This window comes from Zingiber officinale, chromosome 6A (genome assembly GCF_018446385.1).
Source record: "Zingiber officinale cultivar Zhangliang chromosome 6A, Zo_v1.1, whole genome shotgun sequence".
NCBI lineage: Eukaryota > Viridiplantae > Streptophyta > Magnoliopsida > Zingiberales > Zingiberaceae > Zingiber > Zingiber officinale.
Window position 1 is genome coordinate 138,645,142 of NC_055997.1, and position 26,196 is coordinate 138,671,337.

Below are 26,196 nucleotides of genomic sequence, written 5' to 3' on the forward strand. Positions count from 1 at the left end.
ACGGATAACATATTTGAACTCCTTGTAATATCAGAAATCCACAGGAGCTAAAATGGGTGCAATCGAAGTTCTCTAAATCCATCAGTGGATTTTGATCGAAACCCACTGGACTTAGAGAGTTTTGATTGCACTTATTTCAATTCCTGTGGATTTCTGAGATTACAAGGAGTTTAAATTTACTATTCATGGTTTATTTTAACTTTTCTAAATGTATTAAAATGTTATCAAATAATTAACTAAATCTTAAATGTCGTTGTACTTATATGATTTGTATATCAGGCATATGCTATGTATGCAAATAAAAAAGAGAAAATATAGGAAAGGAAAAATAAAAGAAGCAGCATGTATGGGAGAGATGAGAAAAGAGATAGGAAAGAGAAGAGTGAGAAAAGAAAAACAAAAAAAGAAATTAGATTTGTTAGAAAAATAAAAAGGGAAGTACTTGAAAAAGTGTATCCTTTGATAAATATTAAAATAATATATATCTTTTGGTCAATTAAGATTTCTGGATGTTTCATTTGGTAAATTGCCGAATTTTCATGGTACAAAATTTATGACAGTAAAATATAATTAAAACTAGAAAATAGAAAATTCAAAATTTTCAGTTTCGAACGAAACCCATTCTTAATTTTTTTTTAAAAAATATTTATGAAATATTTGGGGCAAATTGAAATTTTCACTTTTCTCAAAACTGGAAAACCCCCGGAATATTGGCCGAAGGGGATAAGGAAGACCGAAGGGAACGAGAACGATGACGGCATCCATCTGCCTCCCCGCAGCCGCACTCCTTCCTCCTTCCTCTGTCTATCCTCCAAATTCCCGCCGCTTCTGTCACCCTTCTCCCTTGTCTCCATCAGCTTATTCGAGTCGGAAGACCAGGATCTACGCGGGGGCCGAACGGCCTCTGGAGGAGGTGTATAACGTCCGGGTGGAGCGAGGGTTATCGCCGGAGCGTAAATCGGTGCTAGGCGTCGGCAAATGGTCGATCTGGAAGACCGGCGGGCCTTGCCACCTCCCCTGGGACTGGCACGTGGACCAGCAGGTGTACGTGGTCAGCGGCGAGGTCCGGGTGGTTCCCGAGGGCGCCAAATCCGGCGAGCGCTACATGCGCTTCGTTGCAGGAGATCTTGTACGGTATCCAAAGTGGTTTGAGGCTGACCTCTTCTTCAACGGCCCTTATGAGGAGCGTTACAGATTCCTTGCTTACGGTGACGAGTGAAGCAGCCCTAAATGTTGAGGTAACCATTGATTACAACCTCCTAGCTCGCTTGGTTCCTCTGCAACAAACAGCTACAATTTCGTGCTTTTGAAATAGTATTTATTAGATTTTTTAAATGTTCTTTTGACATCGCGAACTATTGCGTTTACTAAGCCAATTTTATGGGTGTGTTGACAGGATATGGTATGTAATTCCGTTTATTTGAATATGATCGTTGTTATTAAGTGTGTTTTTTATCGTATACATATTTGCTTTTATTATAGGTAAAACTATAATTGAAGGTTCAGCTCAAAGAAAAAAAAAGGTTTCAGTTTAGTGATCACAATCATAATAAGTTTGAAGTTGTTGGGAGTGGTATGGTGAGTGCATATATAGAAAAAGCAGCTGAGGATTTAGGTTACAGAGTTAAGGAAGAGATACTGCCTACTAAATTACATGTGCTAAAATTGAAATGAGCCTGTGGATCCTGACGGAAATCTAAAAACTCATTATTGATGTAGCAAAATATCACCACCTTCAATGTTGGCCCTACTTGTTTTTACTCTTGCCAAATGAGTTTTGCTATTATAATTTTAGGTGGGTATTGAATGCATTCTGAGACAGTGTCGAAGTTCCTCATGGTTTCCCCTCAGGCATCGTTTTGAATAATTTGTGGAGTATGTATAGTGTTTCTGTTCCTCATGGTTTCCCCTCAGGCATGGTTTCCCCTTCAAGGTACCAGCTGAGACAATTTCTTTTTCCATTGCATTACTGGTTATTCCAATCATTTGCAAATGTTGCTAGAAAAGAACCAAATTAACGTCATTGGAGTCCTATCTTATGTTGAAATTATTTTTCCTGTGTGCTTGCTCTTCTAGGCTGATGTATCTTTCAAATGACCAAACTATCAGACAAGAAAGTTAGTTACAAGTTGAAAAACTGATAGAAGTTTGCTAGGTATACCATATCCATTCGGGCTGCCTTTTTTAGTACCTTAAATTTTAAATAAGCTTAATTTATATCTGGGCCTTGTTTTTCCATAAATGTAATGTTCAGAAAGGATTTTGTTGGTAGAAATACTAAGTTTCCATAGTTGCATGGGAGTTGCCATATTAGTATCAGTTGCTTGGTGGAACAAGGATTTTATCGATGTAAATTTTACTTGGATGCACATAACTCATCTAAGACAATATAAGACCCCTCTTTTCAATAACTAAACTTGATCAAGAAAATAGGAAACATACACAGATTAAGTTCCTTATATCAAACTGAATGTTGATGTAGGTGATCCAGTAGAAATACAATACTGTGACTAACAAATTAACAATTGCCTGATTGTATTGTGCCCAACTAAAATGGGCTCCTTGATCTGTTTATATAAATTATTATCCAACCCAAAAAATGATGGTTTCGTATTATTTTGCTTATCTTATCAAAGTCAGGACCTAGCTCGTTGTCAGATTTATAAAATGGCCAGGGAATAATTCTCAAAGCATTAGCAGATTTTATTCTGTTTAGGAATTTTCCTCTTGTAAGCATTGTTTTGTAATGTGCTTGTGTATACTGCATATCATCCAATAACTAGCTACCTAGGTGTTGACCTTTGTTCACAAAATTTTCCATGGATCATTCATGACAAAAAAGGAACTTCGCCTACTAATTTCTCCATTTCCAATGAGGCAACCCATGACAGAATCCTGACACTGTTATAATATTAAACAACTTATACAGTGTAGAGAGGATCAAAATTCAAGCCACTTTAATGATCTTATCTGGTATTGCCAAAATCTCAACGATTATTATTTAGCTTGAAAATTTAGGCAGGTACTTCCATTTTCAAAGCTTACAACCTTTATTGTGCATTTGTCTTATGCTAAACGGTTACTTCTATAAGATTGATACAGACTTGATCACACTATTAGATGGTTACAAAGCAATACATAGAAAAAGTAAATGTATTAGAGATGAAAATATGAAAATGGAGGTGTAAAGTTATTAGAAAGGATAAAGTCATTGAGTACTAATATCCATAAACAATTAGGTATAGTTTCAACAATAACAACAACCGAGCCTTATCCCACTAGGTGGTGTCGGCTGTATGGATCCTTTTACGCCATTGAGCTCTATCTCTTATTATATCATCATCTATACTTAAACAAATTTTATCTTGTTATATTGTTGCTAACCAAGTCTTTTTTGATTTTTTCTCTTACTCGTTTGATATGTGTATTTGTCATAATTTCACATCGCCTAACTGGAGTATTTATTGGTCATCTAAGCACATGTCGTACCATCTTAAACGTGTCTTAGAGTTTTCCCTCAATAGATGCAACTCCGACTTTCTCTCTAATGCTCTCACTTTTTATTCTGTTCATCTTCGTATGTTCACACATCCACCTTAGCATCCTTATCTAACTCTCATCTTCTACTCATGTGCTCGAGTCATAACCCAACATTCAGCTCCATATAACATAGTAAGTCTAACTGCGATTTTGTAGAACTTTCCTTTAAGTTTTAGAGATACTCTATGGTCACGTAAAACACCCGACACTCCCCTCCATTTCAACCCCCCTGCTTATATTCTATGTAAGACATCTCTCTCAATCCCTCGTTCGTTTTGCAAAAATGATCCTAAAGCTCTCGATTCCGGGCAACTCATAATCTCCTATCTTAGCAATTGTCTCATTACATATAATATTGCTAAACGTAAATTTCATATATTATCTTTATTCTACTCTAGTGTTCCCCACTAAGATTCTAGTTTAGCATTTACTCCTTCACGTGCTTCATCTATCAAAACAATATCATTTGCAAACAACATGCACCACGGTACTGTGTCTTGAATGTGTGTAGTGAGTTCGTTCATAATTAATGTAAAAAGATAGGGATTTAGACTTGAACCTTGATGTAACCCTATCTTTATTGGAAATGTTTTAGTTATTTCGCCTGAAGTCTTTACTCTGATTGTTACATCCTTGTACATATCATTAATTAGTTCAATATATGTTATATTAACATCTCTCTTTTCTAGAATTCTTCATGTAATTTCTCTTGAGACTCTATCATAAGCTTTTTCTAAGTTAATGAATATCAGGTGTAGATCTTGTTTTCACTCCTGATATTTTTTAATTAGTTGTCTAAGAAGATATATAGTTTTTATATTGTCGACTTTCCAAGTATTAACCCAAATTAATTTTCGGTCACCATGGTCTCATTCTTTAATCTTTTTTCTATTATTTTTTCCAAAGTTTTATGGTATGACTCATTAGTTTAATATCCCTATAGTTTGCACAATTTTGTACATCTCTCTTATTCTTATATAAGGGAGCTAGAGTACTTACCCTCTATTGATCAAACATTTTTTTCGCTTTCAATATCATGTTAAATAATTTTGTAAGTCATTCAATACCTTGTTTCCCTAGGCACTTCCATACCTCTATCGGAATATTATCTAGTCCAACGGCTTTTCCATTGTGCATCCAATTTAAAGCTTGTTCTACTTCTTAAGTTTGAATTCTACGATAAAATTTTTAATTTGTATATTCATTTGACCTATTTAAATTATCTAAGTTAAGTTGGTCATCTAAACCTTCATTAAAAAGTTGATGAAAATACCTCTTCCACCACTATTTTATTTCTCCATCGTTTACCATTACTCTATTACATTCATCTTTAATACATTTTATTTGGATCAGATCTCTTGTCTTCATTTCTCTCATTTTAGCTATTCTATAAATGTCTCTTTCCTCTTCTTTGGTATCCAATTTTTAATATAATCATTTAAAAGTTTCATTCTTTGCTTCATTCACTACTTTCTTAGTCTCTTTCTTGACTGTTGTATATTTTTTAAAATTTTTCTCATTCTTACAAATACATAATTCCTTATAATCTATTCGTTTTCCCCTCACTTTCTTTTATACTTTTTCTCATTCCATCACCAAAATTCTTTATTTAGTGGTGCATGTCCTTTTGACTCATCGAGCATACTCTTAGCTACTATTTTCAACTTTGATATCATTTTATCCTATATTGTATTAGAGTCACCATATATTTCACCTAATACTTGTACTCCTACCTTCTCTTTAAATGTATTTTGTTTTCCATCATTTAACTTTCGCTACTTAATTCTATGAGTCGTATATATTTTTTTTCTATTGATATTATGTTTGAGACGTATATCTAACACTACTAAGCTATGTTGGATAGTTGAGTTTTCTCCAGGGATGACCTTGCAATCTTTACAAATCTTTCTATCCTTCTTCTTAACAATAAGAAAGTCAATTTATGATTTATTATTCCCACTTTTGAACATAATTAAGTGTTAATCTCTTTTCTTAAAAAATGTATTATCTAATATAAGGTCATATGTTATTGCAAAATCTAATATAGCTTTCTTTTCTTCATTTCTCATTCCAAACCTATAACCCCATGTACCCTCTTATATTCCTCATTTTTCAATTCGATATGTCCATTTAGATCACCTTCTATTTAAATCATTTCATTTGGCAGAATGTTTTATAATACTTCATAAGTCGTTCCAAAACTTTGATTTGGTAACTTCATCTAATCTCACTTACGGTACATATACACTAATTATATTCATAGTATCTTTCGCCACTATTATTTTAAGGGTTATATTTCGATACCCTTTTCTAGTTACTCTAACAACTTCATCTTTTAACGTACTATTTACAACAATACTTACTCCATTTCTTACTTTACTCTTTCCTATGTACCATAACTTAAAATCCGAGTTATCTATCATCTTTGCCTTCTCGCCTACTTATTTTGTCTCTTGTACACATAAAATATTAATTCTTCTCCTAATCATCGTATCTACGATCTACATTGATTTACCAGTGAGGGTTTCTATATTTCATGTTCCAAATCTTAAACTATTAGTTCCTTATCATATTTGTTCTTATCCAATCTATGATGTAGCGGTCTTTGTTGATACGTTACAGTCGGATCCTGTAACGGTAATTCTTGCATATTTAACACTACATCCGAGTTTTGGAGATATAGTGGCCCTTATCAAGACATTACAATCAACCCTATTGATCCTGTCCGAGTCGCTGAATCGACGGACGCTGGGCACGTGGCGCTCTCCCCTATCTTCGGCCAGCTGCATCGACCTCTGGCGAACCTGCACAGAAGTCGGGCCGGGGAGGGGTCCCCGGCGACGACCCTCCGACGCTCAAGTCAGGCAAGCAGACAGTAGATATGAGGCTCCAACATGCGAGAGAGCGTACCTCCGGCGAAGGGTGAGGACCCTTATATAGGGCTGTGAAGAGGCATGTGCACTCATACCGAGGTGCACACGTGTTATGTGCCATACCTTAGTATGGGCTCGTGACGGGCTTGCCTCGACCCCTTTCATCGAGCACGTCATGATGGGACAGTGAGCCCATGCCTTAAGATCCCGCGATCTCCGCCAAAGGATGTTTCGTCCTTGTCTCCACGCCGAGCGCCCCGACCGGTCGGCGGTTTCTCACGTCCGACCGGCCTGAGCTTCGATCCGCCGGAGCTTCGGTCGCGTGCTGGACTGCTCGCAGATGTTTCATTTTTCGCCGAGCGGCCACCCGCCGGCTCTACTATACCGCTCATCATGAGCGCTTGAACCCGACTCCCGGGGTGTATCGCTCGCCGAAGATTCAAATTTGTTATCACCATCATAATCGCCCGCCAAGCTTCCGGTCAGCCTTTTACCTTCGACCTCCACGTGGTGTTGACTCTGCTAAATGGGGTCCCCATTCTTATCGCCGGATCACTTGCCTTCCCTTCAAGTCTAGTCGAAGGAGGCAGTGAGTCCGACACTATATGTGTCCGAGCGGCGGTCGCCGCCTTTCCGTAGCTTATAATATCCCGGGCCGTTCGGCCCTTCTGCCAAATTCAGCATTTTGGTTGTCTTGTCGCTCAACATGGATGTTTGCTTGTCTAGATCTTCTCGAAAATCACGCAAATCTTCTCCATTAAGTCGAAGCATGCGCGGTATGGGCGCATTAATTGTGCCTGGCGACAGAGCGCCACGTGGCTCTTCTCTCGTGGCGGTGATGACTCGTACGATGGGATGCTGGTCATTTTGAAACGGACGGCTAGATGATGGCTTCGTCTTCTGTGACCTACATCTGACGGACGAGGCTGACCAGCCTCGTTCGTATAAAGCCCTCATCTTCGCCTTTTACGCCGCATTTTCTGTTTCATCGCGTATTCTCCGTCGAAGGTGCCCGCTGCTGCCGCCTCATTCCGGTCGTCCCAGCTTTCGCCTCTTGGTGGTCTTTGGCTCTTTGGTGATCCTTCCTGTCTACCTTCCCTCAGTAAGCTTCTCCCTTCCCTTACAAGGCCTTCCCAACTCGTTCTGCCTTCTTTGTTCCCATTCTTTCGATTTCTCGCTGTCTTTTTGCTCCTTCGAGATGGCAAGCTCCTCCGAACCCGCTGTTGGTGTTCACGGCCCTTGGTACCTGATCATGGAGAGTCGGTTTGATGAGGAGGGTGCTCGGCGTCTTGTTCGGACGTACGGGATTCCCGATAACTATGAAATAGTTGTAGCCGACCCGACTGACCGACCACATGACCCGCCGATCGGCACAATCTGTTTCTTTTTAGACCAATTCCAGGGTGGCCTTAGATTTCCTACCCATCCCTTTATTTTAGAGGTTTGTAACTACTTTCGCATCCCGCTCGGCCAACTTGTGCCGAATTCCTTTAGGCTACTGAGCGGGATGGTCGTCCTCTTCAAGCTGCACAGTATCCCTCTTGACCCTAAAATATTCCACTTCTTCTACCCCAAATAATCCGAGTTGGGACTTTATTTTCCAAAGTAGAATAGGCTTTAAGTTTTTGACAATATAGCCACCTCCAATAAGCATTGGAAAGAAATTTTCTTCTACATCCGACTTCCGAGGCCACCTTTTCAACCAAATGGCAAACCGCCGACTCTGAACCTGAGCTCAAATTAACCAAGATATCTCCACGCAATGAATCGGTTGTCCGGTGGCCACAGACAAGATGTATTGCTTCTCGAGGTGTTGTATATTTTGGGTTATCTCCTGCTCGGCCAATCTTCCCTACCGTATGGGTAAGAGACTCTTTACTCCCTTCACCTTTTTATCTAACTGATTTTAATTTCTTCTATCAAGTCTAGCTCCAACTACCCCCATTCTAACTGCCGGTGGAGATCGAGGCGGCCACCAAAAAGAGCTCGCCGAGCTGGGTCTCATCCTCACCGCCCGGCGACGCGGAGGGGGGGCGCAATCAAACATGACGCCCCATCCGCTCAACAGAGGTTGAGGCGGATCCTGTTTCCTCGGCTCCAGCCGAGCATTCACCACTGGAAGTTCAGCGGAAACGTCGAAGGGACTCCACCTTCCGCCACCACAAGAGGGAGCACCACAGTGCCGATCGGCGAATCTCGCCCGCCGCACGCCATCACAGATCGGGACTCCGGCCCTCGCCATCAAGACCTTCCCGGCCTCCTCCCGGACTCGCCGCCACGTCGGTTGGGTGAAACTTCCACCATGGGGAGTCCTCGCAACAAGCGGCCGCAAGACCGGCCATCCAACCATCAGACCACCCTCCGATTCCCATCGGAGGAATATTTTGTCTGCCGACCGGCCATCGAGCCCCGTCCACGAAATAACCCTGACTGGTCCACTCGCCAAGCTCTTCGAGGACGCCCAGATCCAGGTGGCCCTCATGACGCCCAAGAAGCTCGGTGATAACAAGCCACTCGGTAAACCCATCTTTATTCCTGCGTACTGCTATTGTTCGATTCCCGATTTTATTATTTCTCAGTCACTGGTCGAGCAATCGCCACGAGCCATCTACCGCCGAAATGGAGGATCTCCGAAAACTTCAAGTGTCGGGGTCCGCTACCGAACGGAGAAACAAGCCTTGCCAGAAGTGGCCGATCCGGCCGCAGAGGTGGCCCGACTCAAGACTGGTGAAGAAGCGGGACGGACGTCAAGGCCGCTGGCCTAAGAGGCGAGCGATTCGATCCGGATAAAATGAAAGTCAAGTCCGCCCGGATCGCAATCTAAAAGCTAGAGGCCGAGCCGCACGCCGAGCGGGAGATCCGCCTACCAACACACCAAAGTCGCGATGGACTCAAGGCACCAAGATTCCCTAATTGCCTCCCGGCGGTGCTTAAAAGGTATAAGGAGGAGAGCCGAGTCGATTAGCACGGCCAAGAATATCTCCACTGGAGCGGTTCGGCGAATTGCGATGTGTCTCTTCTACATCACAAGCTGGTCAAGGTCACCAAGGCACTCAAGAAGAGTGGCCACCTTCCCGAGGGAATGCATATTCTCGCCTCCGACCTGGCGGCCATGATTGATGACATCCCGGACGCCTTTTTTAATTTTGAAGACCCGGAGTGAGGCGAGTTATCTCCAGTGCTTTTTGTATTTCATCCGCTCGGCAGATGCAAAAATTTTATTGTACGTGCCGTTCGGCATAATTTTTCTTCTAATGAAACGATGCTCCTTTGCTTGTCTTCCTACTCATTGTTCATAATATTCTTCTGTTTGCTTAACGTTCATGCTTAGAGTCAATCCTGCTCTTAAGCGTTCTCCCTCACGCGTCCGACCGGCTTGGCCCGTTGCATAAAGTCCGAGCGAGGAGGTCTACTCGCTCTACACGTATCCGGCCTGCGTGAAGTTAACAAACACCGAGTATCGAAGGACCAACCCCCGATCGGGCCTGAATGGTTTAATATTTGTAGTTTCCGCGGTTTCTTACTCTGATATTCGTTCATCGGCGCGGCTCTCGATCTTTAACGACGGTGCTCGTCGGCGCGGATGTTTATAGCCGATCGGCGCGGCTCTCGATCTTTAACGACGGTGCTCGTCGACGCGGATGTTTATAGCCGATCGGCGCGGCTCTCGATCTTTAACGACTTGCTCGCTTGGCCTTCCGCCGGAGGGTTTACTGACGCCTACTGCCTCGATATTTAACGCGTCGGTGCTCGGCCGATTATTTATAGCCCTACGGCTCGATGTTTAACGACGGCGGTCGCTCGGCGCGGATGTTTATAACCGATCGGCGCGGCTCTCGATCGACGGTGCTCGTCGGTCTTCCGCCGGAGGGTTTACAAACGCCGCTCCTCGATATTTAACGCCGGTTCATGGCGGTTATTTATAGCCACGCGGCCTCGATGTTTAACCACGACGGTGCTCGCTTCATGATGTTTATAGCCGATCGGCTCTCGATCTTTAACGGTGCTCGTCGGTAGCGGATGTTTATAAGACCGTCAGCTGCCTCGATTTTAACGACGGTGCCGTCGGCCGTTAAGGCTAATTTTAACGCTCCCGTTCGACTTAAAATATACAAAATTAGCGCCGTATTACACCACTTTGCTTCCCGCACGCGTGGCCTTCGATTTTGTGTCGATGATGGGTATCGTGACGTCCTATCGAATCCGGACGGGTCTTCGATCGTCGAGCGCCGACTTGATATTATACCTCCGGCCGAACGGCTCGGGGCCTGCCGTTCCAGCGCTGGCTCAATTTATCCCTCGAACGGCTGGGCCTCGCTCACGAGCTGCTCAGATATTATACCTCCGGCCGAACGGCTCGGGGTCTCCGAATTTTCGAGCGTGTGGCTTGTTCAATATACCTCCGGCCGAATGGCTCGGGGCCTTCGATCGTCGAACCTTTGGCTCGGATAATTTACCTCCGGCCGAACGGCACGGGGCCTTCGATCGTCGAGCCTTTGGCTCGGTTTATGCACTCCCGGCCGAGCGGCACGTGGTCTTCCCATCGAGTTCTTGGCTCGGTTTATACACTCCCGGCCGAGCGGCACGTGGTCTTCCCATAGAGCTCTTGGCTCGGTTTATACACTCCCGGCCGAGCGGCACGTGGTCTTCCCATCGAGCTATTGGCTCGGTTTATACACTCCCGGCCGAGCGGCACGGGAGTTCTTAAACTACCAATCTGAGCAACAGGTAATTGAAAGAACTGACCTATCGATCGACACGACTATGACCCAATTTCTCAACTCCCGAATACCCGTGGAGTGAGGAGCATACGTTATACTTGTCGAAACTTATTGGCCAGTTGCCTCGCCTGATGAAGACCCCTTTGTCGGACCGATATCGGGGCAGGAGTTGCTCCCACCTGAGGGCCGATTGGAACCTTATTTTACTCCCATTTCTAATGTTTCTCCGGTCAGTCCTCCTGGGTCGCTCGGATATCCGCTCAGCTTGAGCCTTTTGTCTCTGTTGCTCCACGAGCTTAGCTGCTCTTGCCCCCATTAGAGCGTCGAGTTTCTCCTGGGGGGGCATCACGATGTGAGGTCATCCAGCCTCGTCCATCTATTCCGCTCGGATACAGGCGCGTTCCCACAGACGGCGCCAAATTGATCCTGTCCGAGTCGCTGAATCGACGGACGCTGGGCACGTGGCGCTCTCCCCTATCTTCGGTGTAAAATACCGGAAATAGGCGGATATGAATAAGGGAATTTTCCGGAATTTTTGGACATTTTTCGGGAATTTTTCGGAGTTCGTACGGATGAGTTAACGGGGATCAAGATGGGGCCCGGAAAAGCCTGTTTAGGCTATCCAGTTTTAGTAAGGAAAAGTTTTATTTTTCTTTTCCTTTTTACTTTTCTTTTTCTTTATATTTTTCTTTATTTTCCTTAATCCCTCCGTTTCTCTCCCTCACGCACCCGAGCCCCATCCCGACGCCGCCTCCTTTCTTCTCCTCTCTGCCCTAACCGCCGGCCGGCGGTTTCTCTCTTCCGAGCGCCGACCGCCATCGCCTGTGACTTAACACCGTCGGGTGTTGCTCTTCAGCCCTCGCGTCGGCCTTCCCTCTCCTTTCCGAGGCAGCGCCGCCCACGGGAAACCAAGCCACCATCATGACACCCATCTCCTACCGTGCCCTAGACTCGGCCCGACATCACCGCACGGTTTCCGGCCGCTGTTGCCTAGATTCACCACGACCACCTCGCCTTAGCTCTTCACGCCACCGCCGGTTGTTGTGCCCTAGGTATCGTCACGGCCACTACGAGTTCTAGCCGCCACTACAGATTTCCTTCCTCTCTCAACCCCAGGCCCACGCCCACCGCGAGTTTGATCTGCCCTTTACCAAGTCTGGCTCCTCCTCACCGATGTGGTGATCTCAAGATTCTACCTTGATTTCGATCAAATTCCAAGAATGTGCTATTCGTGGATCGATGGTTCCAAGATTACCAAAGGGTCGGATCAAGAGCGAGGTTCAATCGTAAGAAGCGAGTAATTGTTACGTGTGATGAGTTTGATTCATGTATCGATTAGGAAAATATCGATTAATCCATGTTTAGGTATAATTGATACCTATTGATAATTTATTCATCATTAGGTTGTGTAGAATAATTATGTTATATGGATTTAGGTTTTGGAATCGATCTAACGGTGGATTGGGGATTAGGTAACTAACCCTAATTTATCGTTAGACTTTATTTAGATAAGTTGATGATTATTATTTAGGGTTTTTCTAAATGGTTTTAAGGATTTATTTAGCAATTCATTCAATTTTAGCTAAATAAAAATATATTTATCGATACAGGACTTTGACGCGAGACTAGTATCTCGATGTCGGATTGACATTCTATCGGAGGCGGGTACTTTCGACTTATGTCATTTGATATGCTTAGTAATTAAATTAACGTGTTGCATTAATTGTGTTTCTTATCTGTTTTGGTTAATCACTACCCAAATCTTACACGCTTGATTGATTGATTGGTTTTGCATCTGTATATTTTACCTGTTTATACATCCTTATAGGGGTAGTGATATGCCATGCTGACCGTGTTCAGACCTAAGTTTTTATACCTTCGTGTACCTTTGATTCGATATGATTCGACCTAGGTGCACTTTTCATATATACGGATTAGGTCGATGTTTATATGGTTATCACACGATCAGATGATCGACGTCTTTGCGATAGTCCGCTCCATTATTGTTGAGCACATCGCCATACATGGATCTGCACACACCACCACCATGGGTTAGTGGTCGATTCGGGATGAGTGTGTTGCAGCAGGGACTCCGCTGGTCCGCTCACGGGTAGTGTGACACAACGTGTTATCCTACAGGATTCCTCCCCGTCTTCGTGCACCGGAGTCGAGAGCATTAAGCTCCCCCATCTACGATTTGGGGTAGGAGGATAGGTGTACTCACAAGATCCCGTCCACTCGGTCACTCGTCAGGTAGTGACACAGTTGTCACTGTCCTACCCACTCGGCCTCACTTTTGTATGAGATGATCGACCGACGTTAGGGGTGACCAGACGATCATCGCATCATACGATGATCGTTTATTGCTCAGGTTTGTGTTTCACGCGATTTATACGTCAGATATTGTTGGATACCTATGTTTGACATGCATACAGGATTCCTTATCCCTGACCGTTTCGACCTTATACTCGGGACCTGGTTAGTAAGATTCTCTATTTATTTGGATCGTTCTTATCTTTCTTATCGGAGACCTGACGCATGATTAGTGCTAGGTGTTGTTTCTTTACTTTGCATATCAACTGCTAAGTGTTGGACTCACCCCGCCTCCATTGTTGTTATTTTCGTGTTGATCTTTGTCGGAGGGAGTTCCAATGCTAGTCCCCATCGCGTAGTCTTCTCCATTCGGTTTTTCGAGTTGTTTCATTTTAGCTTTTCGCTATCAGACTTTATGTTAGTTTTATTTTGGACTTACATATGGATATTGTATGGAATCTTTCCGTTGGATGAACTTTTCGTATGATTTGGATTTACTCTACTACATGCCTGCCTGAACGGCAGAAGAGGTAAGAAAAAAATCGGATTTGGGCTTTACGAGTGTAGTTGAGTAGGATGGATTTCGAGTCAGAGTGTTATTACTGCGTGATTGTGTCAGCCAGAGGCTGAATATATATATAAACTGCGTGGTGATTGATTTTATTTATTGTTATGATTCCAGCCGCCTGTGGCTGAGTATTTAGTGCTTGTAGAAATTTTTGATTGTCCGTCGTACTGGGGAGATATTGCCGAAATTTTCTCGGACAGGGACTCCTCTGGGGGCGTGACAATTTAGTGGTATCAGAGCCAAGTTTTACGATCTTTTGTTTCGTAGTTTGGATTTTGAGGATTTATCTGATACCAATTTATTTGGTATCAGAGCGGGTTATGATACCTGCTTTTGGTGTTCTGGAGATTTATCGGATACCTGTTGTTGGTATTCTGGATATTTGGGTTAGCCAGGTTTGCGAGTCAAACTGGGCATTATCGGATTTTCGATATGGTTATGTTTCGTTATTTATTCGATATATGTACGCTCGAATTTTGAGGTCAAATGGGACCGGTGACGGAACATCTCCGACAAAGAAATAGGTATGTTGTTATTTTGTGTTGGTTATATTGGTATTGATATCCGTAATTTAATTTAACATATATGAGACGATCTACTCAGTATTCGCGAGACGTGGTCCGGTCGACCACGCGAGGACCACGGATCTCCGATATGCCGAGATGCCCATTGTTAGTGAGCCCGCTACCGTGATGACTCGGGATCGGGAGCATCGGGCTCAAATCCCGATAGCTCCGTGAGATACCTACTGGCCACACCGAGCGGTATCCACGCCTACCCCGCTTACGCACCATCGTGAGTACCATCAGGTACCCGACGCTCCGGCAGCCTCACGGTGTATTCGGGACCACCGCCACTGGACCTCAAAGCAGACACGGTGGCACTGTACCTCCAGGTTTACAGAAATGCACCATATCCACCTTATTCTCACCGCACTCCTGCCACCACTTTGTTCCCTGTGCAAGACCACCGGCTTATGCTCCCAGATATACAAAGAAGATCGGAGTTCCTCCATGGATTTATTCAGCAGTACCACCTGTAGTATCGCCTCAGTGTTTCCGCCGCCTCGTCCGACATACCATCGATATTGCCATTGCGACGAGCTAGGATTCCAAGATCGGCCGAGTCGATGAAGACTCGTTTCACTCTTTTCCGCGGAGATCTCGATCCGAGTATGGCTCTGTCATGGATAGAGACTATGGAGCGACTTTCTTCTATACGGCTTGCTCCGAGTGGGAGAGCTGGCTGCTACCATTTACTGGATGAAGCTAATGCCCGGTGGGTTACTCGGCTCTATTATTGGAGCGCAACGTCACATGGACCAGTTCGTAGAGGCTTTTGAGAGCCGCTCTTTCCATCGCCCTATCGGATGTCTCACGACAGATTTTATGAGTCCGAGGCGTAATAATCGCCGATGACCGAGTATATCTGAATTCCTCCGGTTGGCTCGCTTTGTCGAGCTAGTCATGGAGGACGTAACTCGCATGATGCGGTTTATGATTGGATCGATGGTTATCTGCGTATACGACTTGGGATTAGGGATTACATCTTACTCGATGCATTGAATCGAGCTTTGATGATAGAGTTAGCTCGGCGAAGATATCCGGACGAGAAAAGAAAGCATACGGTCGACATCGTGGCGTGTCCAGCAGACTCAGCAGATGCCTCGAGTAGTCGCAGACGGTCGGTCGAGTTCTTCCGGGCGTCTCGTGAGGCCTCGTAAATCGGCGGTCTTCTTGGGACGTTCCTTTTCTCACAGAACCCAGAACCCCTTCCTGATACTCATTGTTTCGAGATGTAGATCCGAGATCACCTCACCCCTTGCTCTGGGGCGATCGGTTTGCTTTTATTGCAACCTGCCGGGCACCAGAGCCAGATTGTCATCAAGGCTCGGCCTCCGGAGGTCGGTCGGAGGGGGTCTAGTCGATCGGGCATATCGAGGAGGGCGAAGCCCAATCTTTCGGGAGCAGCTCCTCCAGAAAGATTTGGCATGCTTGGACAGAGTACTCTGCTTCTTTAGCACCCGAGTTTTGCTCCGGGACCTTATTATCCGACTCGAGACTCGATTCTGACCGGTGCAAAGATCACCATCATCCTCTCGCCTTATCTGCACATAGTCCAAGTGGCGAGCTTACCGGGCAAGATTACCACCTCCTCCTCCGCCGAGACCGGTCGTGTTCATGCTATTACGAGAGGATGCTCGGTGGGCCGGATCTGTTTTCCATGATCGATTTCCATTTATGCATTTATGATATTTTGATTGATACTGGTAGTTCGCACTCTTTTATATCCCGTACTTTTACGCGGAGATTGGTAGATTTCCCATCTGTTAGGTTGCGGCGATTGTCTCCTCACCGTCTGATACTTTAGACGCCACCCAGAGATCGAGGTGCCGTTAGACTTTGGCAACATGATACTTACGGTAGATCTTCTAGTATCGAGATGGTCGAGTTTGATATCATTCTTGGTATGGATTGGTAGTGTATCATGCTACCGTTGATTGCCGGACGAGGGTGGTCACCTTCCGGCCCCCGAACCAACCCTCGTGGAGTTTCACCGGCATTAGAGACGACATCTCGATTATTTCGGCGATTCAGCGCAGGTCCTCACTACCGCCATGGTTTTCTGTTGTCGCTGATCGACCGAGGGAGAGTAGTTCGCGACTCTCCGCGTTCTGCTGTCCGGAATACCGGATGTATTTCCAGGAGCTGTGTTTGCCTCTAGAAGGCCGGTGGAGTTCGCTATTGAGTGATTCCGTGAACCGCCGACATCGAAAGCTCCGTATCGTATGGCACCAAAAGAGTTGAACGAGCAAGGTTCAACTGAGCTTTTGCAGGGATTTATTCGCCTAGTGTTTCACCGTGGGGTTTTGTTTGTCAAGAAAAGGATGGTACACTGAGGTTGTGTATTGACTACAAACAGCTAAATATCCATTACCTCGGATCGAGGATTTGTTTGATCACCTCGGGTACATCACAGTATTCTAAGATTGATCCGCGATCCGGATATCATCGCTGAGAGTCGAGATTCCGATATCCGTAAGATGATTCCGCACTGATATGGTCATTATGAGTTTTGGTAATGCCATTTGGGCTTACCAATGCTCGGGTGTTTATGGACTTGATGAACGCGATCTTTCCGGAGTATCCTGGATCGGTTTGTTATCGCTTTCATTGATGACATATTAGTCTACTCGCTCCGAGGAGCATGCAGCATCTTCGCACGATCTTAGAGATTCTTCGACGACATCACGACGCCAAGTTCAGCAAGTGTGCATCTCGCCTATCCTCGATCGGTTTTCCGGGACACGTGGTTTCTAGCAGAGGTATTTCACTGATCCTCGAAGATCGATCGTCACCGGTTGGGAGCAGCCGAAGTCAGTTCCGGAGTGGATTGGCCGGATATTACCGACGATTTGTCGAGGGCTTCTCGCATTGCTATGCCACCGACACGTCTTACCCGGAAAGGCGTGAAGTTCATATAGTCCGAGGATTGCGAGACCAGCTCCAGAGCTGAAGCGGAGATTAGTGGCTCCGGTTTTGGTTTTACCTTCCGGAGAGGATGGATTTGTACTTTACACCGACATCTTTTGGGTGCTGTTTTGATGCAGCACGCAGAGTAGTCTCTTATGCTTCTCGTCGGTGAAGGAGCATGAGAAGAACTATCCAGCTCATGACTTGGAGTTAGCTGCCATCATTTATGCTTTATGGCGCCATCATTTATACTGTATCACATTTGAGATTCTCACCGATCATAAGAGTCTCAAATACATTTTCACTCGAAGGAGCTTAATCTCCGACAGAGGAGATGGATGGAGTTCTCAAGGGACACGATTGTACCATTAGCTACCACCCAGGAAAAGCTAATGTGGTTGCGGATGCATCAGCAGGAAGTCCAGAGGACTTTGGCTTGCACGGACCTTGATCACGGACTTGATTCGAGCTTTCTCGAGTTAGATCTTGAGGAGCGGGACCCAGCAGGTGGTATTCTCGTTACCATGGTTGCTCGATCGTGACGAGGATCCGAGAGGAGCTAGTGATCAAGATTTGCGCTTATTAGCAATCGAGATAGCTTCCAAGGCGTGATCGAATTTACACGAGACGAGGAGGGTATCATATACTTCCGAGGCAGATGCGCACCTCGGCCTCATCCGGTCTTACAGGAGTTATTACAGAGGCACACCGTTCTCGATTTGCGATCCATCCAGTGGGACCCGTATGTATCGAGACTTGAGATGTTCCTATTGGTGGAACGGTATGAAGAAAGACATCGCGGTAGCTAGATGTCTTGTTTGTCACAGGTGAAGGCTGAATACCAGAGACCTGCAGGATTACTTCAGCGGATTCCTATTCCCGAGTGGAAGTGGGATCACATTACCATGGACTTTGTGGTAGGGTTGCCGAGGACACGAGGAGGACGCGATTTGGGTAATCGTTGATCGATTAACCAAATCGCGACTTCTTAGCGATTCGGAGGACCGATTCCCTGGATCGATTGGCCGATCTATATCAGACTACATGGTGTTCCATCGAGTATCATTTCGGATAGAGATCCACGGTTCACGCGTCTCGTTTCGGCGAGTCTCGCAGCAGCCTTGGGCACACTCCGCTTCAAGATCCTTTCCATCCCGGATGCATGGGCGATCAGGCGGACCATTCAGACTTTAGAGGACCCTGCCGAGGTCATGTTATGGATTTGAGGCGCTGGGAGGACCATCCGCCATCGTAGAGTTTCGCCACAACAGCCTTCCATTCGGCTATTCGGATGGCACCGTTTGAGGCGTTGTATGGTAGACCTTGCCGGACACCCGCCCTTGGGATGAGGTTGAGAGGCCCAATTGTTGGGACCTCAGAGTTCAGCAGATGCAGAGTTGGTCCGTCTTATCAGACGGAGGATGTCGAAGCGCAGGACCGCCGGAAGAGTTACGCCGATCGGAGACGCAGACCACTAGAGTCTCTGTGGGCGACCATGTATTCTGCGAGTTTCACCCACGAAAGGGTGAAGAGATTTGGCCTCGAGGTAAGCTAGCTCCAGTACATCGGTCCCTTCGAGATCTTGGAGAGGATCGGGGTGGTAGCACTACCACCGTCCCTGTCAGGTGCGCGATGTATTTCATGTATCCATGCCGAGGAGATATGTGCCCGATCCGACGCATGTGCAGATATCCAGTTCCAGTTCAGCCGACATTACTTATGAGGAGGTTCCGACGGATTCTCGACCGAAAGACCATCCGGCTGGTTAAAGTCGGATGGCAGCATCATTCGGACGAGGAGACTACTTGGGAGCTCGAAGACACTATCCGAGCTCGATATCCCCATCTTTTCACTTGAGGTATGAGATTTATTTACCGTTCAGCATTTATACTCTATAATTGTTGTTAGTACTTGCTGATGGTAGATAACGAAATTTGGGGACCAAATTTTTATAAGTGGGGGAGAATGTAAAATACCGGAAATAGGCGGATATGAATAAGGGAATTTTCCGGAATTTTTGGACATTTTTCGGGAATTTTTCGGAGTTCGTACGGATGAGTTAACGGGGATCAAGATGGGGCCCGGAAAAGCCTGTTTAGGCTACCCAGTTTTAGTAAGGAAAAGTTTTATTTTTCTTTTCCTTTTTACTTTTCTTTTTCTTTATATTTTTCTTTATTTTCCTTAATCCCTCCGTTTCTCTCCCTCGCGCACCCGAGCCCCATCCCGACGCCGCCTCCTTTCTTCTCCTCTCTGCCCTAACCGCCGGCCGGCGGTTTCTCTCTTCCGAGCGCCGACCGCCATCGCCTGTGACTTAACACCGTCGGGTGTTGCTCTTCAGCCCTCGCGTCGGCCTTCCCTCTCCTTTCCGAGGCAGCGCCGCCCACGGGAAACCAAGCGCCGGCCACCGCGACACCCATCTCCGGCCTGTGCCCTAGACTCAGCCCGACATCACTGCCGGCACCGGTTTCTCAGCGTCGGCCGCCGTTGCCGTGCCTAGATTCACCGCCGACCACCTCTGCCTTAGCTCTTCACCGCTGCCACTGCCGGCCCCAGTTGTTGTGCCCTAGGTATTGGTCACGGGCCACTACGAGTTCTAGCCGTTTTCACGGCTGTATTTCCTTCCTCTCTGCCGAACCCCAGTGCCCACGCCACCTTGCCTGCTGAGTTTGATCTTTGCCCTTTACCAAGTCTTGGCTCCTCCTCACTGATTTGTGGTGATCTTGAAGATTCTACCTTCGATTCTGATCAAATTCCAGCAAGGTGCTATTCTGTGGATTGATTGGTTCCAGCATCACCAGTGGTTGGATCAAGAGCAGAGGTTTGAATCAAGGTAAGAAGCAGAGTAATTGTTACGTGTTGATGAGTTTGATTCATGTATTGGATTAGGAAAATATTGGATTAATCCATGTTTAGGTATAATCTTGATACCTATTGATAATTTATTCATCATTAGGTTGTGTAGAATAATTATGTTATATGGATTTAGGTTTTTGGAATTGATCTAACGGTGGATTGGGGATTAGGTAACTAACCCTAATTTATCGTTAGACTTTATTTAGATAAGTTGATGATTATTATTTAGGGTTTTGCCCTAAATGGTTTTAAGGATTTATTTAGCAATTCATTCGAATTTTAGCTAAATAAAAATATATTTATTGGATACAGGACTTTGACGCGAGACGAGTATCTCGATGTCGGATTTGGACATTCCTATTGGAGGCGGGTACTTTTGACTTATGTCATTTGATATGCTTAGTAATTAAATTAACATGTTGCATTAATTGTGTTTCTTATCTGTTTCGGTTAATCACTACCCAAATCTTACATGCTTGATTGATTGATTGGTTTTGGCATCTCAGGTATATTTTACCTGTTTGTACATGATTATAGGGGTAGTGATTCACCATGTTCAGGACCTAAGTTTTTATACCTTCTCTGTACCTTTGATTCGATATGATTCGTTGACCTAGGGTGCACTTTTCTATATATACGGATTAGGTCAGGATGTTTATATGGTTATTGCCATGCATCATTCATGTTGTGCGATAATCCGCTCCATTATTGTTGAGCACATCGCCATTACTGGATCTGCACACACCACCACCATGGGTTAGTGGTCGATTCGGGATGAGTGTGTTGCAGCGAGGACTCTGTTAGCACCGTTGGTCCGCTCGGGTAGTGTGACCAACGTGTTATCCAGGATTCCTCCCGTCGAGTACCGGGAGTTGAGGCATCAAGGCCCCCATCTATGATTTGGGGTAGGAGGATAGTGTACTCTGAACATCCCGTCCACTCGGTCACCCATCGGGAGTAGTGACGACAGTTGTCACCCTACCCACTCGGCCTCACTTTGTATGAGATGATCGATCGCGTCGGGGTGACCGGACGCATCATCGCATCATACGTGATCGCATTTATTGCTGTGTTTGTGTTTCACGATTTATATCTGCGTATTGTTGGATACCTATGTTTGACATCATACAGGATTCCTTATCCCTCGGACTGTTTGACCTTATACTCGGGACCTGGTCAGAAAATCCCATCATTATCTTTCTTTCTTATCGAGACTCTACGTGATTAGTGCTAGGTGTTGTTTCTTTACTTTGCATATCAACTGCACCCCGAGTGTTGGACTCACCCCGCCTCCATTGTTGTTATTTTCGTTGATCTTGTCGGGAGGGAGTTCGCTAGTCCCCACACGTAGTCTTCTCCATTCTTGGTTTTTCGAGTTGTTTCATTTTAGCTTTTTCGGACTTTATGTTAGTTTTGTTTTGGACTTACATATGGATATTGTATGGAATCTTTCCGTTGGATGAACTTTTCGTATGATTTGGATTTACTCTACTACATGCCTGCCTGGAAGAAAAAATCGGATTTGGGCTTTACGAGTGTAGTTGAGTAGGGTGGATTTCGAGTCAGAGTATTATTACTGCGTGGTTGTGTCAGCCAGAGGCTGAATATATATATAAACTGCGTGGTGATTGATTTTATTTATTGTTATGATTCCAGCCGCCTGTGGCTGAATATTTAGTGCTTGTAGAAATTTTTGATTGTCCGTCGTACAGGGGAGATGCTGCCGAAATTTTCTCGGACAGGGACTCCTCTGGGGGCATGACATTCGGCCAGCTGCATCGACCTCTGGCGAACCTGCATAGAAGTCGGGCCGGGGAGGGGTCCCCGGCGACGACCCTCCGACGCTCAAGTCAGGCAAGCAGACAGTAGATATGAGGCTCCAACATGCGAGAGAGCGTACCTCCGGCGAAGGGTGAGGACCCTTATATAGGGCTGTGAAGAGGCATGTGCACTTATACCGAGGTGCACACGTGTTATGTGCCATACCTTAGTATGGGCTTGTCAGATGGGCTTGCCTGACCCCTTACTGCTACAGTCTGAGCACGTCATTGATGGGACAGTGAGCCCATGCCTTAATATCCTGCGTATCTCCTGCTGTCAGAGGATGTTTCTGTCCTTGTCTCCATGCCGAGCGTCCGACCGGTCGGCGGTTTCCTTACGTCCGACCGGTCGGAGCTTCCTGATCCGCTCGGGAGCTTCCTGGTCGCGTGCTCGGGACTGTTCGCAGTGTTTCATTCTTTCGGCCGAGCGGGCCACCCGCTCGGCTCTACTATACTGTTCATCATGAGCGTCGGAACCCCGACTCCCCGCCGGGGTGTATCGCTTCCGCTCGGAAGATTCAGCCGGTTATCACCATCATAATCAGCTCGGCCAAGCTTCTGGTTGGCCTTTTACCTTTCGACCTCCACGTGGTGTTGACTCTGCTAAATGGGGTCCCCCATTCTTACCGCCGGATCACCTATAATATGTCCCTTCTGAAGAACAACCTAGCATTAGCACAATAGTTTAATAGATCCATTCATTGAACATTTGTTATAGTTTTAACACTAGCTGACAATCTAACGCAACCCTCCTTCTTTATCCGGACTTGGGATCGGCTTGTCATGAGTGGAGTTAAAATGAGAAAAAAGATTGAGATGGTCAAAACATCTTCAAAGGTATCCAATAGATTTTTAGTTATAAAATTATAATTCTTAAAGTTGAAAATGTTACTCAATATACTCAATTTAAGAAAATGACTAATTGAATTAAATATTTCTAGCTACTAGCCTTGCCTAGAATTTGGTGGGGTCATAGGATTCAATTTAACTAATTCCTAATAATTGGGACAAACGTGACTTAATAATGCCGATGACAATGTTGATGGCATAAAACATTTTTTATAGAACTCAAGCAATGCTCTCTAAATTCTGAAACGAAGCTTTGGTCGGTAATTAATCTACTTTGCATGTTTAGAGTTGATACCCAATTTTTGGAAGAAAAAATAATCTAGAATTCTTTGGGCTGGATATGAGCCCTTGTGAATAGTGTCTTATTCATCTAGATTTGTTTCAAATCGGAAAGGGATTTTTCTAATTCTTTCCTTGTCTCCTATTATTTTCATCAAAGAAAATAAAGAAAAAGAGAAGCTGAGGAAATTCTTCCATGACTTTGTTTTATGTACAATTAGTTGCTGATTACTACTGACCGTTACGTGTGCATGTATAATTAGTTATCTCAAAGCATGGTTTTCTTTTGATGTTTGCAGTAAAAACTGCAGGTGCACAACCGGAAAGCTAGTATCAAGCGTGCAATCACAACTATGAATTCAAACAACGTCGACTTGCATTTATCTTCTCTGTGTGCCTGCTATGTGCAAGGTTTACTGAACAATATTGATGTAAGCATCAACTCTTCTGAATTCAGTACTTTTTGCAACATCAATTTGACAAAATATTCCTTCATTTAAGCTTAACATATATTTTTACAGTCCATGCAAATGTCGAATCTTGTTTTTCCATGAATTGCATGAGCATTCAGTATTTGATTTCATTGACTTCATCGACACCCAGTTATTAGTAGCCGTCCGTGATTTACCTCCTCCGTGTTGGTCCGGGGACCGATTAATAGGGGCGTTGGGGGCGAGCGTATTCGCCTTTTGCCACAATATCTAATTTCATCAACTTCATTGAATGGTGTTTTTGAGTAAAGCATACAGAAGCCATTACATTCTAGAGGAGAATGAAAACATGTTAACACACTTATTGTCACAGCCACTTAAATTGATACGAATTGTAGGGAGTGTGCATTTTTTATAGTTTATGATATTATTATAGAAGACATTGATATTATCCTAGAGATGTGTGATGATTTTGATGAGCCTTTTAAGAGACAAATGATCCTTGTGAATTGAACTCTACTAGTCCCAAGGTGGGAGTTTGGAATCCATTGTGTTGGCCGGTAGCAAATCACTTCGTTAGCATTGCCTCCTGCAACCCTACCAGAAAATTTCTTTTAGGGAAAAAAATTTTCTTTTAAATTAACCGATTCAATCGGACCAATCATGCTAGGATTCTTGGTCAAGTTGGTCAGGTTGGTCTGATTAGGGCAAGTCAATAAGTGTAGGCTAGACCTAGCTAGACAATCGATATAGTGGACCAAACAATCAAAACTGAGCCAGTCAGTTAAAGTTGGTTGGGCAAGTCAGCAACATCACCATTGTTTTCGAAGTTCAATCTTTCATTATCCTGGTGATGAACTCAACCAATTCGACTAAACCTTTAAATAACTCTGCCAATTGACATCCACTTCATCCCTTCCATGTGACTTTGACCGAATTGGGAACTCCATTTGGCCGATCCTAAGCTCAATCAAAACTCCACTTAACCTATATTTCTTTGCCCACGTTTTCAGGTTGAAGTTAGAGTCTGTTCTCAATAACTGGCAGGCTTGGTGTAATCTTATGTAAAAAATACTGCAAAAATATATGACGACTAGTCCCTTGTTTAATTCAGTTTCAGTTAGAAGTGACAGACATTATTGTTTTTTTTTAAATTTATTTTTTATCTTTTATTGTTAATCTGTGATAGGATAAATAATAATAATAATAATTTAATTTATTTTTTATCTTTTATTGTTAATCTGTGATAGGATAAAAAATAATAATAATAATTTTGACAGTTCAATTCCTTTGAATTGTGTGCTGTTGTCGTTGTGGTAGAGAGAAGGAATAAAAACTTTCTTTTGATTGATATTTTTTCTTGCGTAAAAACACAAAGAGTATTTTTTTTATTAATTATCAAAATGACGCCGAGCAAGGATTCTTTATTTAGTGGATCAGGATCCTGATCCATCATACTGATAGGTGGTATTTAATGGACTCTCACTTGTTAAATAGATAGGAGTTATTGAATCCATTTATCACTATCCTTGATTCAGAAGTGGATTAGGATAGATGGGACTAGGATCCCATCTGAATGACGCCTTATTCATTCTATTTTAGTTTCTAAACGTATTTTTATTTTTTGATATTATTATACATAACGCCTTATTCCCCATGATTTTATTTTAGTTCAAACATATTTTTATTTTTGATATTATTGTACAAAATATGGGATCATAACTACTATTGGAACTCCGTAGTTATAAAAGTTACAATTTGCTATAATTATGTAATATTTATGATTTTATAGCTATTATAATTTTATCAGTTATGTTAATGTCTATATTACTAATTATGAATTGTAGTTGTTGTAATATAATAGTAATGATAAAAAATGAAGTGTCAGATAGATTATATAATAAAAGTCAATTTTTGTTAATTATCAGAATTAAAATGTGCATGTTACCGAAGTTAACTATCGTAATTGTTATAATTTTATAGTTGTTATAATAACATTGAATACAAATATTTTTTAAAATAAAAATGAGTCATAATAAATGGCAAGGTGTTTTAACCATAACTGGAAAAGAAATACCCTTTTAACTTATTCCAATAAAAAAACTCTTTAAATATTTGTTTTGATACATTCTTCTCCCCCATTCTTTTATTTTATTTATGTTTTTTTAATACAGTTTGGGAATCCTAGCAAATGTCATATATTCTCTCATTCGGTGGATTTTATCCCTGTAATTTTTTTTTTCCAACGAAGGAGTCGTCAGCGTAAATGGTGATCTGTCAACTATCGCCCCTAGCACATTTCGCCCTTGGCATCTCCGTTAATTTATCCCAGACTAACATGAATACAGAGGAGGTCAAACTTATAATAAGAACATTCATCAGATATCTTATTCAAATATTTTATCTTAATTTTTACATTAACTACTCTATCTATTTCTTAAATTATATATTTATAATCAATATTTATCTAAATTTA

General features: G+C 43.8%; 1 protein-coding gene across 4 annotated transcripts; it reads left to right on the plus strand.

The window, feature by feature from the left end:
• Window positions 1–706: 706 nt before the first annotated feature.
• On the plus strand, window positions 707–23,773 carry LOC121998308. Of its 4 annotated transcripts, none has more exons than XM_042553164.1 (2): window positions 707–1,238; window positions 23,601–23,773. In XM_042553164.1, exon 1 carries the CDS (start codon window positions 752–754, stop codon window positions 1,217–1,219), a length of 468 nt encoding a protein of 155 aa, XP_042409098.1. In that variant the 5' UTR covers window positions 707–751; the 3' UTR covers window positions 1,220–1,238; window positions 23,601–23,773. The 4 variants fall into 4 exon arrangements, with proteins under 4 accessions (XP_042409098.1, XP_042409097.1, XP_042409100.1 ...); XM_042553163.1 differs by having other exon boundaries at window positions 23,589–23,764; XM_042553166.1 differs by lacking the exon at window positions 23,601–23,773 and adding an exon at window positions 20,654–20,676.
• Window positions 23,774–26,196: the final 2,423 nt, after the last annotated feature.